This window comes from Ciconia boyciana, chromosome 3 (assembly GCF_034638445.1).
Source record: "Ciconia boyciana chromosome 3, ASM3463844v1, whole genome shotgun sequence".
NCBI lineage: Eukaryota > Metazoa > Chordata > Aves > Ciconiiformes > Ciconiidae > Ciconia > Ciconia boyciana.
In genome coordinates this window covers 110,356,303-110,374,935 of record NC_132936.1, presented here as the reverse complement: position 1 = coordinate 110,374,935, position 18,633 = coordinate 110,356,303, and the positions used below count along the sequence as shown (strand labels likewise).

At 43.6% G+C, this 18,633-nt stretch overlaps 1 protein-coding gene across 10 annotated transcripts; it reads left to right on the top strand.

Moving 5' to 3' along the window:
* Positions 1 to 4,420: 4,420 nt before the first annotated feature.
* YPEL5 (yippee like 5) lies at positions 4,421 to 17,527 on the top strand. Of its 10 annotated transcripts, none has more exons than XM_072857079.1 (6): positions 4,421 to 4,526; positions 8,237 to 8,273; positions 8,377 to 8,441; positions 8,620 to 8,771; positions 13,566 to 13,738; positions 15,387 to 17,527. In XM_072857079.1, exons 5-6 carry the CDS (start codon positions 13,598 to 13,600, stop codon positions 15,609 to 15,611), a joined length of 366 nt encoding a protein of 121 aa, XP_072713180.1. In that variant the 5' UTR covers positions 4,421 to 4,526; positions 8,237 to 8,273; positions 8,377 to 8,441; positions 8,620 to 8,771; positions 13,566 to 13,597; the 3' UTR covers positions 15,612 to 17,527. The 10 variants fall into 10 exon arrangements, with proteins under 10 accessions (XP_072713180.1, XP_072713184.1, XP_072713185.1 ...); XM_072857076.1 differs by having other exon boundaries at positions 4,440 to 4,526; positions 8,019 to 8,273; XM_072857078.1 differs by having other exon boundaries at positions 4,450 to 4,526; positions 8,131 to 8,273.
* Positions 17,528 to 18,633: the final 1,106 nt, after the last annotated feature.

Here is an 18,633-nt window from a genome sequence, read left to right as displayed (position 1 = left end):
TGTTCAGCTGGGCCAACGGAGCACCGCCCCAGTGCATCTTCTCTCCACTCACACACGTGTGCATCAGACCAAGACTTTGTGTGGAGGAAGTGGCATAATCAGATGGCTATCATCCATGTGTTGGACACCTGATAAAATCTCCCCCAAATAAAAGATTGATAATTCATATGATCTTGCAGAGCATTGCCACTGTGCAGCGATTTGTGAGACAGCAGCAAAGGAAAGCACAAGCACGCAGCTGTCATACAGGTAGCCTGTCCTCCAAGCCTCTCATGACCTTCTGAGCAGGGTCAGGTTTCTAAACATTTTCCAGGAAGGCGGGATCGAGTGACCCTGTCCCTTGGCAAGATAAGGTGGTTATGGGAGCCTGTATACAGAAAGAATAATAATCAGCCTGACCCTTTGCAGGAGACCACAACCTGAAAGCTCTCCTTATTTCAGTCATCGTCCTCCACTGTGGAAGACCAAAAAAAGAAGGCCCAGCAATGCAAAAAACATGCAAGATCCCTGTCCCGTCTTTGATATGTTTGTATCAACACCCATCCTACTTAGCAACCTTGCTTTCCTTGCTAGGGAATGGCAGTGAGTCCCACTCACTGCAATAGTGACTGGCTTCAGGGTGATTTTTGTCCCTCTGCCGGCCTCCCTGAACTGTGGTGTTCACAACGATGACTCTTCGTTTCTGCAGGAGAGTGTTATGCATTCCCTGGCATCAGGCCTGCTTACTGTCTCTGTTCCTGACATCTTCATAATGGCATGTAAATTCTGAGTCCCTCTTTGGACATTAAGGTCTTTCTTTCATAGGGCTTCTGGGTGCTTTGCAGTTTTACACTTATACACCTTTTAAAATCTGGCCAACAGCTACTAGGTATGGTGACGGGGTAATGAGACCAGCTCTGCCGTTATGGAGAGGGCATGGAGGGACCTCCTCATCGCTGATCTTCATCTTCTGATCTTGAGATTAACCGTATAAATAATTTCCCCTGGCAAAACACAGCCATCTGAAAAAGTATCTGTAAATGGCGCTTGTGCCCATGTCAGCTTTCAGGTAAGCGAAAAGCAATAGGTGTCAGCTTGTGAGGGAAAATGAAAGGTAATTAAATTTTTCTTTGTGTCAGTAGGCTTACTGTGTGAGAATGAAGCTGCAGGCTGTACCATCTCCACTGGAAAAACACAGGCTATCAGTAGCCACTGTCAAATAACAAGAGCAGCCAGTGGGATGAACCCAGCCTTTGATGCGAGGCAAAGCCGAGAAGGCATAGAGGGGACATCTAGGAGTCGAGCTGCCTCTCAGAGAAATCACAGCCTGTAGGTGTCTGTATTTCAGCTGCCTCCCCTCTGCTGCCAGAAATCCTGGGCACGGGTGAAACAGCAATGGAAAATCCTGCTAGATCATTGTCCCACCTCAGGCGCGCCTGGTTTGGTAGGCTCAGCTTTGCCACACAGGAATCCACAAGCATACTGGGAAATGAATAGTGGTTCTGGAGACTGAGTAGGAGTAAAAACCAGTAAGCTGTAACACTTTCTCTTTAAAGAGAGAAGATCTGCACAAGCAGCCTCTGAGCCCTGACACTAATTCAGTGGGATGTACCCAGGTCCCACTGGATTCCACTGAAATTTTGTCAGAGGTTTTAGTTAGATCAAGAAGTTGGTGTCTGAGTGTCACTGCACAATTCTTTATGAGATTGTGATTAACTCCTCAGTCACCTATCTTTCTCTGAAACGCCTCCTATAGTGTTGCTCCCAACACTGAAGAGTAGATTTAGATAGGACAAATATTAAAGGTGGGCCTTACTAAAGCTGTTGGGCGCAGGCATCTTCCCTCTCTCTGAGTTCATTAAGTTCCAGATCTAACACAGTCTTTTCAGCTCAGACGTGCTGCATCGGGGACTGGATCCTCCATAGTCATTTGAGCTATCGTAATATGAATCAGCTGTGGAAAAGGCCCAGGGTCTCAAATCCTGGCATAAGAAGTAAAGGAACAAACTGCTGACTGCACTGCATTTCCCTGTGTCAGAGGAGGATTAATTAATGTTTTCAGGCTGCTTTGAAAATTAAAAGTGCCATGTGGTACAATATTGCTGGTCCTGTTTTTCACCCTGTAGCTGATATGTAGAATGTCCCTTACAAACTAATTGGAAATTGCTTTTGGTATTTTTGGTGTTTTTCAGTGGAGCTGCTACAGCCTGATGCTTCGTTCTAATAAATGTGCCCTACCTCACCCTCCCCTGTCCCCCTTCCTCTAAGCTCCTCTGCAAGGGAAATAAAAACATCAGTCCCTGGCACCATCTGTCAAGCAGAGGCTAATCCATTCTCTGCTTGTCTCATGGTCAATTTGGTTTCTTCTTGATTGGTACAGCTATCCTTCCTATTGCTGAGAATTTAATACTATTCATAGGTTTGGGCTTCGCTTTATTTTCATGGTAATATTATTACGACGATTGCAATGTTCAGACATACATCCCCCCTGTGTGCCCAGGCTGGAGAACAGTACTTAAGCAAACACGCAATCACCCAGTAAGGCAGGTAGCATTGCTCTCTCCATTTTACAGGGAGGAAAATGAGGCAAAAATAACTGACTTGCCCAGGGATGTATGGATGCCTCAGCAGCAGAGCTAAGCAGAGAGCTCACAGGTCGGTCCTTGGATAAGACCCAGTCACTGACACCGACTAAAGCACCATTGCTTTGCCTCTCTTTTCCCTCTTGTTTTGGCTTTGTTTACAGTGATCTCTATGGGAGCTTTGCAAAGATGATTAAGACGTGGACCGTCATATAGCTCCTGTAACGAGACTGAGCATATCCACCAGAGACAAAGCTCACACTTACTCAGCAAAGCACAGCAGCAGCTCAGGCCAATCTGTTAACAAAGGGGGCATGTTAGACCAGTTATTTCCTCCATTTGCTGGTGGTAAATGGGACCCCAAGCACGGTCTTTATGGCTTCCTTCTAATATTCTTAGTACTCCTGTTGTCCCCGTGCCATTAACTAAGAGGCATTTGCTATCTGACAGACTGCTCCAACACTTTTCACTTCCTTTGCATGATATGAAGAGAGGTTTGATGACAGGTCAATGAGAAACATCAATGCTCAGCTCTGTTCAGGATCAGGCCAGAGCTGACCATATTGAAGAGATCTCAGTCCTTGGAGGGCTGCCCAAAGCAAACAGGAGTTCTTGACATATCAATGTTGACCCATCACTGACTGTCTACCCTCATGCAGGTGGTTGTGTACTCCCCTACCTAGCTATTTCTAACAGTAAGAGTCCATGCAAGAAGACGCAAGCAGAAGAACAGCTGGGCATTTAAGTATTTGCTGCCTGCCGTATGTTCACAGAGGTGTCTCTTTGCCTTTGATGTGAAATGACAGAAGAGCCCTGCTGAGTCATTTCTTCCTGCAATTACTGCAGCTCCTCTGGTGATACCACACAGATAGACCCAGGAATCACCACACATGAAAAATACACTTCCTCTAACACGGGTGTGATATTGTTACAACAGAAATCCTGAAAATGGCATGGCTTGCCCCACAGGAGAAGGAAAACCCCACCCTTTTTCATGTCTTTTCCATAACCAACAACTCAAAAGGATTTTTTTCATTGTATTTTGGCCACGACTGCTATTTATTTGCCAAGGATGCAATCTGTGTGCAAGCACTGAGCCATTAAAACTGGCAGGGAATTGATAACACTTGCAACCGATAGCCAAGAAGGGCCACGAACACTTTGCCTCTTTCTTCCCTGATCTTTCATCGCCACCGTGGGCAATATTTAAGGTGTCATGCAAAGATTTCAACTTGGGTGGCCTGAAACACTGCAAGCAGTATCAGTCACAGCTTCACTGCGGTGGGGATGCGGCTGATAGTCATCTCGGCACCTTCCCCTGCCTCAGACTCTCACAGGGCCTGTGGCACGGTGAAGCTCACTGCCAGGGCAGGCCAAGTCCCTGGGCACGCAGGGGCCTGGGGAGGAGAGCAGGCCTGGAGACAGGACTCCCGTTCCTCCCAGCCAGGCCTACGGCGGTGTGTTCTTGCGGTGCAGGGAGGCCTGGCCAGCACGCCCAGCATAGCTTTGGCTTTCGGCTCCCGCAGCCGAGGAGGTGGGCGCCTCTGACAGAGCCTTCCGACAGGGCCGGTGAGGGGAGCGGGCCTCGGAGGCAGATGGGGGGAGCGCAGGGCACCGGGCTCGGGGCGGCGGCTGACAGGCGCCTGGGAAAGGGGACTTGGCGGGCGGGTAAGGGCTGAGCGTTGCCGCCCGGGCCCCGGGCCCCGGGCCCCGCTCCCCGCCGACCGCAGCCGCGGCGCTGAGGGCCGCTGCACCCCGCCGCCGTCCCGCCGGGCGCGGCCGTGAGGCGACCGGGGGCGGGGCGGCCCGGGAGGCGGAGGGGGCGGAGCCTCGGCGGCGGTGATTGACGTCCGGTGAGGCGGGGCCACGAGGAGGCGGAGCCGCGCCAACGAGCCGGAGCGTCGGGGCTGTGGAGGGCGGGGGGAAGACACCGGGCACGGAGCCGCCGCCGCTTCCCTGCGCCAGGTAACCGGGCGGGGGGCCGCGCCGCGCCGCGCCCCGCGCCGCTCAGGGAGGCCGGGGCGGGCTGCCGGCGGCTGGGGAGGGAGGTGGCGGCCGCCGCTCCGGGCCGCGGCACTGTGTCTCTCGGGCCGCGGCGGGGCCCCGGACGAGCCGCTCCGGCCCGGCGGCGCGGAGGGGGCAGCGCCGGCCCTGCCTGCCCCGCTGCGGCCCGGCGCCGCGACAAGGCACCGGCCTTCCCCCACCCCGTCCCCTCCTCCGTCAGCGTCTCCCAGCGCCGCCCGGCCTTCCTGCCCGGCCCTCCGCCCAGGGCCGGCACCGAGCACCCCCTCCCCGCCGCGGCCACAACTTCCTCCCCCGGCCCCGCACCGCCGCCGCCGGCTCCCCTCCCCGGCGGGGCGGCGGCAACTTTTCGGGCCGGTTCCTGTGCGGGGCCCCGGGCGGGGGAACGAGGAGCCGTGCCCGGGCCCCTCCGTCGCGTCGTCTCCCCCTCCCCCGCACGGCCGGGGGGGGAGCGGGAGCCGGAGTGGGGTGGCGGGGCCGCCCGGGGGAGCGGTGGTGGGCCCGGGCGCCCCTCACGGCGGCGGCGGCGGCGGCGGGGCCTCCCGTCAGCTGTTTCCTCCTGTTTGTTGTCAAGTTGCCTGCGCTGCCGGCAGCGCCCGGCGGCGGCGCCGGGGGCCGAGCCGGCGGCGGTTGGCTGCGCGCGCCCCCGTGACGGCGCTCAGCTGGGGCCCGCCCCCGCGCGGGGCTTTGTGTGGAGCGGCGGCGCGGGGGCAACGGCCGCGGCGCGCACGGCCCCACCGCGCACGCGTGGGCCGGGGGTGGGGATCGCCGCCCCCACCTCAGCGCGACACTGCGCCCAGTCGGTGGCAGCGGCCGGCGCTCGGGGCTTCGCGTCGCCTCCGCCGGGGGCGGCTCGGGGCGCGACGCAGGCCGGCGTGGCCGTGAAGGGTTACGCGGGGGTTAACCGCCCTGCGGCGAGGGCCGGCGCCTGTCCCGCCGTTGGCAGAGCGTGGGTCGGAACCGCCCGCCGCCCCCCGCCCGCCGCCGCCTGCCCTGTCGTTAGCGGGGGTCTGCCGGCTGCGCCGCCCGGTCAGGGCAGCAGCGGTGCCAGACGGTGGGTAGCTGTGCCCCTTGAGGCACCTCTCTTCTCCCTTCCCAATTAGAAGGTGCTGCTTGTTCACCGCTCCGTGAAGACTTACTCATCGCCGAAGCAGCCCTGAGTAAACCCCGTGTCCCTGCCCGACAGGTGACTCTTCCACGGGAAGCCGGTTGTCAGAAATCGAGTGGTAGTTGGTATTTGCTTATCGAGGTGCTCACGGCTCTTTCAGCAATGAGCCAGCTTCGCCTGTCAGCTCTTAGGTTGGATTTTGCCTGTGAAAGTATAGATTCCCAGGGAACTGAAATATTTGGCAAGCGCTTTTTCGCTCTGGAAAAGGTTCTAGTCAAAGCAAAAAGGAATGCAAAGACTGTCATCTGTCTGTTCATTTGTTACTCTGTGTACAGACCTCGGCTGTACTGTGCAAGCAGATACAGATTAGATTAATCCAGCATGCTTATTTAAGAATAACGGCTGTGTTTTGGACTAACATAGAATTTAATAAATTATTTATCTTCTTTAAACAATAAGCATGGTGTTAGGGTTAGATTGAAGGAATAACAAAGCAAGTACATAAGTCTCATGAGAGAAATGCAGGGCATGGCTCTTCTCAAAGTGGTAGGTGTCGCAGAGCAACTCGATGTCAACAACGAATGGCAATAGAGTAACTATTAGCATAAGTAATGTTTGTGACTGATGGCAGAAAGCGAGGGAACTTGCTCCATGGTTGTAAAGATTCCCTCATGCGGCTGGTTCAGCTATATAGCTATACATATAGCTGTATATATAACTATACAACATCTATGTATAACCTGTTATGTATAGACTCGTTCCAGATAGCTGAATTCAAGTAATGTTTGTGAGAAATGAAACTGTCCATTTTGAAGTGTTACTCTCTTTTTCTGTTGTTAGTCTTTAGAAATATTATTTTGAGGCTTCTGTCATCTGCTACTTTCACTTCCGTAGTTGTGGAAGTACTTAACTTACAGAATGCAGATCTAATTGTTTATATATAGATTTTAATAATAATGATGAGTGAGTTTCAGATGTGGCTGCCAAGTGTGTGAGGACAAAAGAAATGGCACCTCAAAGCCCAGTAGAGAAGATGACAAGAACAGATGAGATTTGTTACTTGTCATCTGATAGACTGAGAGTTGTACACACACAAATATGTGTGCGTGTGTGTACATATATATATATTTAGCATTCCCTCTACTGGTAGTCAACACAAGCTTGAAGTAGTGTTGTCCAAGTTAGGTCATTGATTCATGTTTGTTTACTATCATTTGACCTATGTTGAAATCTTGAATTGCTCAGCTCTTGCTGAAATATGTAATTCCCTTAAGCAAGATTTAACTTAAAAATATCTTGTTAAATGTATAGAGGAATTGCCTGTACACTGTGGCAAAATTAAAGACAGCAAGGCTGTCTTTAATTTAGGAGTTTTCCTAGTTGATACAGGAATTTCTTGGTGTGATGCATTAAGCATATTGGCAACCTTTCTGCCAGTGGATGTAGTTCGTGTGGAAGTTTGGATGATCACTGTCTTTTCACCATTTCTTTAAAGTTTGTTTATTTGATCCCCCCCTCCCCCCATGACTCATGAAACCAGTGGTATCTTTGGATGAAGATTTATATCACTTCAGCACTAAAATTAATGAAAACAGAAAATCTGAAGTAGTTTAGCTTTCTGAAAGTGGCAGGATAGATTAATAGGCAAAAGTTGTCTTATCTGCTTAATTAAATAAGAATAAATTTATTACACAACCAGGAAATACAGCTTTCTTAAAAACAATTGAGGAATTAAGAGAGGAAAAGGTGATCCTTTTCTTCTCTTAGGGAAGGGAAAGGGGAGACAGGAAGGAAAGGGGAAAAAGGAAGGGAAAAAGAAACAAGGAGACAGGAATAGTTGCTGCTTTTGGACTCTTTGTGTAGTAGTGGGAAGGAAAGTCTGAGTCTGATACAATTTGTAAATGAGTACTTTTATATGTTATCTGGCAAGAGTATTGTGAGGGTGTAAGTTCCTGTGGGGGAGATGCTGAGGTATGGGGGCTGTATTAGAAACAAGCACCCATCTGTATGGCTCTGCTCTCTGTAAACTTGAAACAAACTACCCTGTATTATTGCATACACCAATATAATGTTATGTTAACATATTTAGATGCCAGTATCCCAGTGCGACGCTTTCGCCTTACCTAGAAGTAAAGCCAGTTTGCAATAGAAAATTATACTACTGTAACTTGCAATAGAAAATTAGACTAGTGTAACTCACACAAATGCAGTTTCATCCTGTGAGGCACCCTGTTCTGGGCAGGTGCTGTGCACTGGATCTGGGCACAGCTTTCACTACTTTGCCAAAGCCTCTTCAGTCATTTGACTGCATTAACTTCCTTGTACAGGTTTCTACAGTAGCTGGATGGTTCTAATGAGCGTAGCATACTGTTCTAGTTCACTTTCTTCCTTCACATTTGGCTACGTGTGGTGCTTTCTGATAACCAATTCTGCGTGTAGGCAGAGGCCAGAGGTTGGGCCCTGCTTACTTCCATAGTCACAGAAGTCGGTGGCAGATGGCTGAATCTCAGACCTCCTAAGAGACTGACCACGTGTGTATTTTCAGATGCACCCCTACTTGTGAGCAGCAGAAACCTGGGAAGGTAAAGAGCAAGTTTTATTTCTTTGCTTACCCAGTGATTCTTTAATGTGTAGTCTTATGTAGCTGTGCTAAGTATTCTTTTTCCTCTTTTGTCCATCTCTGAGATGAGAAGAGGAAGCTTAAGCCCGGTTCCTGAGATGGGAAGATGAAGTTTAAGCCTGGTTCCAGAGTAAGTACATCCTGAGAATGTCTTACTGTGCCTCGGGGAATGCATGGCCCTTTTTCAAGGGGGAGAGAGAGTGCTTGTTGGCTCACCATACAAAGGAAAATGTTTTTAGTCAGTGAAATGGTGAAAGAGAGGCTGTCATAGTTTTTTTCCTTTAACTAGCAGCTGTTTTCTGTTGTAGATCTGAGATGCAGTAGATGGTGCTGAAGCAACACTGAGGCTCCTGAAATACCCACAGTCCAATATGTATATAGAAAGTGCCTGCTGACTCTCCCAAACGTTGACAGTCCTGTGTCTTCAAGAGATGCACTCTGGGACAAGAAAACACTGACTGTTAGTTTTAAAAAATGTTAATAAATAATTCTTTGTGTTACTTTTTTGTTATTTATTGCTTGTGAAGGTAGGAAGATTAGGTAGTACAAATATGAACCAAATAGTGCTTCAGGTGGTTTCAGCTCTGTGTGCAGATAGTGGTCAAATTTAAGTTGTTGAATGCCAGCTCTTTGACAGCTGTTGCTCAGTGTTACCAGAATCAACACTGCAAGACAGGTGGAAGTTTGGGAGCACGCTGCTCTAGGAATATATATTATAGCACACAGCCACACTACTTGTGTTTCCTGTCTGTCCATGCACTTGCTGGGAGAAGCATGCAGGCAGGAAGTGTTTCACAGTGTGACTAAGAAGTTGTATCAAGGTTTGTACTGTCAAAATAATGCACTGTGAGCAAGCCTTACTAGCTAGGTAATACAAGCTAGCATTGATTGTTCTGATAAAGGTCCTCTCAAGAATGCAGGTTGATAGCGGTGGTCAGGGTGCCAACTAATAACACAGTGGCATCTGCTCTCAGTTCATGAAAGTACTTGTCTCTTTGAACTGTGTAGATTTGGCAAGTGGTAGATACTTTGTATCCCATTAGTGAAAGTAAAAAAGGTCTACCTCTTTTACATTGGAGCCATTAATTTAATATTACAACTTGTGTTTGGTAATTTGCATGAGGGCAGGATCACTAGGACTTCATCACTGACACATATCAAACAAAGAATGCTTAGCTGACTTTAAAGATGAAATCATGGGCCAAAAAAATCTCTCTTTTTTTCTCAGCCTTTGGTTTTGTGAATAACCGAAATTCCTGTCCACTGCTTCTGAAAATTCTGCTAGTAGCATGATGGAATTGGTGTGATGCGGTAGTGTCACTTTCTGGGGTTATGAATAGCAATAGGGAACTTGACTGGCTCTCTGAACCAATGGAAGTTATTTTCACTGTTTCTAAATGTAGAGAGCGGGTGAATGGGTAAGTGCACTTCTCGCATTTTTCCTCCCCCTAATTGGAGGATCTTAAGCTTTAGAAATGCTTTAATGTTTCACAATTCTTTGGCTTTTCTTCATTTAAGAGAGCCCTCCCACTGCCTATAAAAGCTGCCTATAAGTGGCTTTTTTCAGATCATTTTATGTATGTGTGAACATAAATAGACGCCCACACCTTTTACATGGGAAGTGAAAACTATAGGAAAAAAGTTACACAGTTACCTTGGGTGACTTTGTACACACCACTTCTGCATATAAGGGATATGAGCCTGAGAGCAATGGAAAATTGCTTTCCCTTGTTCTGTTGTGCTTCTGTTTTTTCCAGTGTACAGTGAGTATACCCTATAGGATTCAGGATCCTTACATAAGGAGAGAACAGCCTTTATCCACAGCAAGTACCTCCTGAATTGGTCTTATAAGCGAATATTATGCTTTTAGCTTGGGGAAAAAAGCAGGGTGGGGGGGAAGAGTGTGAAATGATCCCAAGTTGAAATTAACTTCTCTACGTTATATGAGAGGAAAAAGCAAAAGCTCCTTGTTAGCTTATTTAGAATACTCATGATCAAATGCAGCATTTGAAGGCTGCCTTACTAGCAGTCATTTTGTAACTTTTTTTCTACTTTTTACTATTGTAAGCAGTAATATAAAGACTAATGTAAGGTGACTAGTTTTATAACACTTCAGCTGGACCCTTATGGATTCATTGAAATCCTGTAGCAATCAAAACCTAGAGCTAATGATAGCTGTAGGCTGCTATCTGTTTTGACTGAAATCTACCATGAGGCAGTTAAGTGTAGAGGTTATTTTAAATGTTAGACGTTCTAGTAGGATTACATTATTTTAGCAGTTTCTTAAAAAAAAAATACTCAATCTAATCTGTATTGACTGCTATGATGCAGATTGTAGAACTTAATTTTCTAAATTTTTAAATGTGTATTTATTTATTTCAATAATACATGTTTTCTTATGCACTGTATTCTGAAGAAAACTGTTCTGGTACCAGTTGGTTTATTAGATTCTGCTGTAACTTTAGTCTGAATTCTCACAGCCTTGTGCTACCATCAAATGAATCTCACTTTGTCTTTCTGTTGGGACCCAAGTCTTACTGGAAGTTTCTTTCTCATTTAGATACTTGATGAGGTTACTTTCAGCTTTTTGGGGTGATATAAATAATTGGAGATTTTAGGCCTTGTATGACCAGGCAGGTTTTTCAGTCTTAAGTCTTTGAACATATTTCTTTATGCATTTATTTTAATGTTCAGTATCTTCAGGACTCAACACTTCAATCCATGCATAATTCCATATCCAGAAGTAATATATTTGTATGTTGCTTTGACTTCTGACTTGCTTGTAAGAATTACGCTCGCACTCTCTTCTGAATTATTTAAATTTTTGTTTCAGTGACTCTGGGTTACTGTTTTTCTGGGTGTCGTAACATGAATTATGTTTTTAGATAGGTGATGTGTTTGCATTTTAAGTGTTCAGATGCATATTTTTCAAAAAAGCATGCTTTGCAAGGCTAGTCTGTGTAATGGATCTGTTCTTGTCACCAAGCTTAGTGTTTGTGTTGCTCTTGGTTTTGGGTTTGTTTTATGTTAGCTTCTAAAAATACTGACAGCGTGACCATTGTGTTTACCCTGAAAGAAATACCCCTTTGGATGTTGATTCCACATTTACAATAACTTATGATGGGTTAATGGTTTTTAATCCACAATACGATCAACACAAAAATAACATTATCCAAAATTAGTAAGGATGACACATGGAGTGAGGCCAAGTGCCTTATGGGCATATCTGTCACAATTGCTTTTATTTCTTGTATTTGTGGTTTCTTCTGGTTGGAGACTTTGACTGATACTTGTTTATTCACACTGTCTGTTGATTTTCCTTCATGCTGTCACTATTCGCGTTTTAATTTTTTCCTTTACCCTCGCTTGATAGGAAAGATAAAGGCATATTAGAAAGGTATAATACTTAGAGAAACTGAAGGAAAATGCTTCCTGTATTTTGAGTGGAGTCACAAGGAGTCACACCCCTACACTCAGCTAAGTCTTTGAAATATTTTTGTCAAACTCAAGACCTGTTTTATTTATCCTTTCAAGAAGAGAAAGGGCTATTATATCACCTTTAAAGGAAAGAGTCATTCCATTGCTGTGAATTTTTATGTATCCTTCAGATGGGATACAGAAGACTAATAGTGATTTGAAAAATCTGTATGTAAGGAACTTGTAGTAAAATCACTCTGTTCACTACTAGGAACACTTTATTGCCACACATTGTAAGAAAACAAAGTGGTGAAATAAAGCAATTGGAAAAAAAAATCATGATGTCAGTGACTTATGATTTTTACATGTAAAAATGGTATTTTAAATTTTGTGTGTGCAGGTGCATGTTTTGGTCCATTTGCTTTGTGCATGTCAGAGTAAGCTTTAAGAAACTGATCCTCTAAAACTTGAAATGGGTTTAATTTAGGTATTTGTGCTTCTTAAAGGCATTTGACACAGAGTATTCAACTTGAGGAGCACAGAATTTGATTAATTTCTCTAGGAATGGCACACTGTCTCCTGCTCTGAAAAGTAAAACCCACACAATTTTAATATTGCAGTGTGTCAGATTTATTTTGCATTGCTGTGCATGAAAAAAGCAGAGACAATACTCTTTTCTAATTCCACATCTGAAGCATAAATGGAGGTATATTTAACTTGCTTAACTGTAGATGTTTAGTCATAAAAACTTTCTGCAGTTGAAATGGAAATAACATCATAATTTAATTTCTTTGTCATGTTATCTCATCCTTGGTGATTTAAGTTTTCAGCTGTCTAATATGTTCTGTGCCTACTCGCTAGTTAACTTTGAGTAATTTATGTTAGTTGGTATAAAGTTGGTGAGATACTTTTAATTTTCCCAAGCAGTGAAGAGGTTTATTTATCAGGTACTGCATATCTGCTGCTATAAACTTTCTAAGCTCTCTTTTTCTGCTCGTTGGAGTTGCTCAGGTATTTTAGTGACAATGCTTTGGAAATAGCTTGGGTAAATGACACAGAATTTTGTATTGAGATTAGACAACTTTAAACATTTGTATATAAAGCTGTCTGGTGTAAAGACTGGGTGGATTGTTTATTATGTGAAATAGCATCCAAACCTCTCCTATGTTGTTACGTATATGAAACCAGTAAGTGTCAAGTCCAATACAGTAGCCCAGTCTGCTATACTAGAAGATTAAAGCATCCTGGATGGTGGTGGTGTGTGGTTGCATGTCAGAAATGTGCAAAGCTGAGGGGAAGTGACAAAATAAATAGATATTTTAAAAAAGGGGGGGATGACTTGGGAAAATTAAACTATAATTGTCTTGGTGACTCAATGTACTCCTCAGTGCTTCATTTCCCAGTGCTGACTAAGACGGGTGAGTCGTTGGGAATATACTGGAAGGGAATTTCAGTATTGTATTAAAGAGGAAAAGAAAATAGGAAAGGAGTGGAAGCTTTTGAGTTTAAGAACTGTAGGATCCAGTAGTAGTCTGCAAATGTCTGAACTATATTTTAAAGGTTTCAGTTCACATTTCGCTTGTTTAATGTTACTAGTTTGTATCTAGGTGTGTCATCTTATTGGTAAGATGGTCACTCTGGGAAAGAACTTGTCTTGATGAGAAAGGATGAATGCAGTCTATAAATTCAGTAATTCATCTATGAAAGAAAGAATGTCTGCAATCATTAGCTGAATTGGTTTGCAGAGTATTCTGCCATATATATGGGGTGTTTTGGGTTTTATTTTTTTTGCTGCAATGCTTTTTTTACGTGTACATGATCTTCCTTTTGCTTTCAGGTCTTGAGTATAAACTTACGTAAGTTCTAAAAATGGGAAGAATTTTTCTGGATCATATTGGTGGCACTCGCCTGTTCTCCTGTGCAAACTGCGACACGATTCTGACCAATCGTTCTGAGCTCATCTCCACGCGTTTTACAGGGGCCACGGGAAGAGCCTTTCTTTTTAACAAGGTTGGTAAGAAGCTGAGGGGGAACTGCTATTTGCTTTTGAAAAATGAGTTTGTGGGATATGAATCTGTCATCAAAACTAAAAAACTTCTTGGCTAAAGTGTTGTGTAATTACTATTTTAATTTTTTTATTTTTCTTTTGTTCTATTCAGCTGTCTTTGAAGTCAAATTAGGCATTTACTATTGATGGCAAGCTATCTAAATTAGTTTCTCTGCAATACTAAAAGACTATAAAGAGGATTGTGTATATAGAGGCATCATGCCAAAATGCATGGCGTTCTAACTTTGGAGTCTTTTGTAATATGAACCTCCAATTCACTGTGAGAGTATCTTTTGTCTATCAAAGAGTTTCAAAGGCATTTGCACTTTTACTCAGTTTAAAAAAAAAAGTCTAGATAGTATTCAGTTTAATTTCTAAAATGCATTTAAGCTAGCAGTAGTTTGGCAACTTTAGGTAACCACAATCTTTAATTGATCAAATTTGATTTAATTCAACAGATTGAAATATGGAAGTCATAACTCTGAGTGAATTGTAGCATTATTTATCAACCATTCCATATAGACTTGTCCGTTAGACTCTTTGAAAAAAAACAGTGATCGTCCTTTGCTTTCTCACAAAGTTCCTGGTCATGTAATCATTGGTGTGTGTTGGTTGGGGTTTTTTCTTGAAAGCCATTTGGTCATTGGCAGAGTTGATAGAGGCATCGGTAATGTCTTCACTTAACTGTGCTTGGCCTTGGGATTTTGGGTATGCTGAATCCTATCAGCAGTATTTATATGTAAGTGTTAGACTATATAGCTGTAAAAGAGCTGTGCATCTGATTTCTTTCTCATCCAATAAGCACTGGATCCTGGGGTTCAAACTTTTCTTGTGTTACATAGTGGAGTTTAATCACAGAAATTTGATTTTTTTACGTTTCTGCAGTCAGGAGCCTTACATCTGAAGCAGAGAGAGCAAGCACAGTCAGGTGGAAAGTTGAGAAATCAGTGCAGCCCCATCTTTTAGAATCCTACCGCATGTTAGCAGTTTGGATATAGTTCTGACATCAACTTTTCAACGAATTATACATCCTGGTTCTGTGGTGTTGCTGCCTGAACAAATAAAAATTATATTTTAAACTGCTGAGAGAGCACAGAAAAAAAGGTGAATGTTTAATGCCTGCATTCTCAGCCACTGAGCCTTTCTTTTTCTTAGATTATTATTTCAAAAGCACCCCAAGATTTTTAAAGTACCACCTCTTAATATTTTGGTTCTGATTTCTGGGAATAAATGATCACATCAGTTGCTAGAGATGGGTTACATATATTACAAGTGGATTAATATAAATTAGTTTACAAGCTATTCACCAGGAATTTCTCACTCAGTCGAACACAGTACTTTGCACTCTTCGTACATCTTGTGATAGCATTTCACGTCTCTCAGTTAAACAGCGAGGGTTATACATCCTTGTGAAGCACATCTTTAAAGTGTCACCTTCTAAAGCAGGAGATTTTCAAGGGCTGTTGACTTATTACACTGCAGTTTTCAGTTCATGTGCAGTGCCACAGGCTCTTTACTTTTAAAATGTTGATAGTCGTGCACATTGTTACCAAGCTTTGCTCTAGGCAGACTAATCCTTTCTATTCCCTATCCCCTGTATATTTCTATCAGGTGGTAAATCTGCAATACAGTGAAGTTCAGGATCGGGTCATGCTCACTGGCCGCCACATGGTTCGAGACGTGAGCTGCAAGAACTGCAACAGCAAGCTGGGTTGGATCTATGAATTTGCCACTGAAGACAGCCAGCGCTACAAGGAAGGCCGTGTTATCCTGGAAAGAGCGTTGGTCCGAGAGAGTGAAGGATTTGAGGAGCACGTTCCATCCGACAATTCCTGAAGAGACTTGAGTCTCTTTGCAGGTTCTCTTCAATTGAAACTCAAAAATAATAAAATCAACAAAAAAATCTGCTTACATACACTGTCACCTTAGCATCAGAGTCGGATTCATGGACTACAGAGTGGGAAAGATTGTGAGAGTATTTCAGATGGAACCTTCCTTTCTTTATTCCTTTTATATTTTACTTTCCCTCCAGCAGCTGTTTGTAGAAAGAATGTTGTGCAGATGCTGTAACTTTTTCTCTCTTGCATTTATATCTGTTAGATTTGAGATTGTATCTACAGATACAATGGCCTAAAAGGAAAATATTTGGGGGATTTGTCTTCTGTTAGAGAGAAATCAATGAGGTTTTTTTAGTTTGCACAAACTGATGTCAGCATAAAGTTATTTTAAAACTACAGATGTTTTTTCAAAAGTATATTCCAATTTTTGGCTTCAGTTTTTAGTTTGGGTTTTTTTTTTAACCCGGTCTTTTCACCTGATTTGCTAGCTAAAGTAAAGAGATCCGAATTTGTGCCGAGTGCTAAAGGTTCAGTGTTGGTACAGCTTGGGCTGGCCCTTGTGCCATATTCTTGTTGAGGTTGATTGGTAGCACAGAGCCCATTATTTCTTGTTGTTCTTGACCCAAAGATGTCACCATTCCTTGTTTATTTGTGAAGTCCCATTCACCATGTAAACTGGTGTTGATTGGAAACTCTTCTTGAAATAGGGCAAAACTGCTTGGCTTTTTTTAATTTTAACTGATGTAACTTATAAGCATAGTAATAATATAAAATAATAGTTGTCTGTTTAGTCTTGCGTTGCTTACAAATCAGAGGCTGTGTTTGTAATGATAGGGATCCACTGAGAAACTACTTTCAGTAGTAATTGTTTTTCGTTTCTCTACTAATCTCATTAAGTAGACAGGCAATTGCAAATCTTAATTCTTCTTCAAGTAGCTTTCTTTAAACCCAGAACTTCCTATGTTAAACACAGCTGCTGTGTAAAAGGAGAAGATTGCCAGCATGTTTGTTCATGCCTAGAGTTATGCAATCTGCATCTCTTGAAAAGATTAACTTAAACAGCTTGTTTTCAAATGCTGCTTCTGGTGTCGAAACCTTTATCCTTCAACTTTGTTGAACCTTTTCATTGTGATGTTACATTTTTATCTTTCTGGGCAGCAGTACATGTCAGCCTAGTAGTAACTAGTGACTTGGATTCCTGCTTTCTTCTTGTAGAGGTCAGCTCTGTTTAAAACAATGATCTTGCTTGCCTTTTTAGCAAAAATGCTCTTCATTAACTTAACTCAAGGGTGCCCAAACACTTTCATTGTGTCTTAAGCCATAAGTTAAGATCTCAAGGGCTGAAATTAATTTGAATGTTAGATATGTATGATTCCTTATCAAAGATACAAGTTTATTTTTTTTCTTATTGGATAAATTGTGGTCACCATGAAATAAGTTACCCACAGATGTACAAGAGGGGGAAAAAAACCCCACGCAACCAAACAGATCTGGGCTCTGACCTTTCAGAATAACTTTTCTTCACTAGCAACGGCTCCATATCTGAAACTAAAATGTGGAGGGTGACTATGCAGAGTATTTTTCTTAAATTTTTTGGTTGCCATGTGGCAATTTGGACACCCCTGACTTGAATCTACTGCCTATTTCATGTAAAAGTAGCTTTATTATAAATTGTCACATAGAAAGAAAACAGAGTAGATCACATACCAGAGCTGTGCTTGAATCAAGCTGCTTAAACAATAGTGTACTTGTGCCTCAAATGAATCAGTTTTTGCACTGAGTACAGTAGTACCCCATTATCTTGTACTTCTGTCATTCACAGACCCTGAAAGCCCCATTAGCATGGTTCTCTGCAGTACTTTTCTTGTACTTCTGACATTACAGTACAATAAAGTATGTTTTGTCCTGAATGGATATTTGCCGTTCTTTTTGAGTCATTTTCATGGAGTCTGTCAACTGAATGACATAACCTGTCTTCCATTCCCTACATTGAGTAAATCATTGTGTTTCTACAGCACAGTGAGAAGCTGTTGATGAGCATCTCTCTCTGAATAGGTGGCAAAAGAGTGTACTGTTGATTTTGGAAGGTGCTAAGTAAAGCTTCATGCATACCACTTGGACACTTGAAAGCCTTCAGTTTACTCCTCTTAAAGAGAAAATAAAAACAGGAAATTGCTCATTTAATGGAATTCTGGGTGCCAAACGTCTTTCCCTGTCTTTGAAAAGACAGCAAGCTAACCAAAACTCCAGCTTCTGCAAGAAATGTGAAGTTTTAGCTTCTGAAATGGCTTGGGAATTGAGGAACTGGGAATTTGTGTATCTGGAATTCTATGACCTTTGCATGCAAATGTTAGGGAGAAGCCTTCTGCTAGCAGCTGGTCAACTTCATAAGCTGTAGCTGAAGAACTGAGGTGAGAAGCTCCATTACACCAATATAAAGATCCTGAGGGGCTTATTCTAACTTATATTAAGACCTCTTCATTTTGGTAGGATGTTAGACTGTGAGATGTTAAAGCTTACTTTCCCCCAAGTCTATGATTTGAAAAACACTATTGAGGTGAATTCATTAAAAGCCTATGAGGCTTAAGCAAGTTCACTGCAGCTTTAAAACAGTAGACTTTGTATTGCTCTTTTAGCCTACATGCTCTTCCCTTCTGTATCACCTTGATGGCTCTGTGGGAGCGTTTAGCCTCATAAATTTTGCCTGCATCTCCTTGAGACACTTTGTGTGTGGATACAGATAACTTATCTGTAGGGAACAAGATGATTGGTTACAGTAATGCTAGCAACAGAGAAGACATCGCTATTTGCCATTAAATGTTATTTTGTAGTAGTACAGTAGCCTCGGATTCCCAAACAAGGCATGGCTGGCGCAGCAAAATGTGCCACTACAGGGAACTTGTGCCTGGCATGTGATGGTGTGCCTATGCCCTCTTAGGCAAAGAAGGTAGCAAGGACATTACAGTGCACAACGGACTCCACTGTGTGTTTATGGAGACCTCAGCATTTGTGCTCTTAGG

What these genes read in the sequence shown, in the direction of transcription:
- YPEL5 (XM_072857083.1), top strand. Translation starts at nt 13,598, where the DNA reads ATGGGAAGAATTTTTCTGGATCATATTGGTGGCACTCGCCTGTTCTCC. An exon ending in GAGCCTTTCTTTTTAACAAG is followed by an intron (nt 13,739 to 15,386) that starts GTTGGTAAGAAG and finishes TATTTCTATCAG; the next exon opens with GTGGTAAATCTGCAATACAG.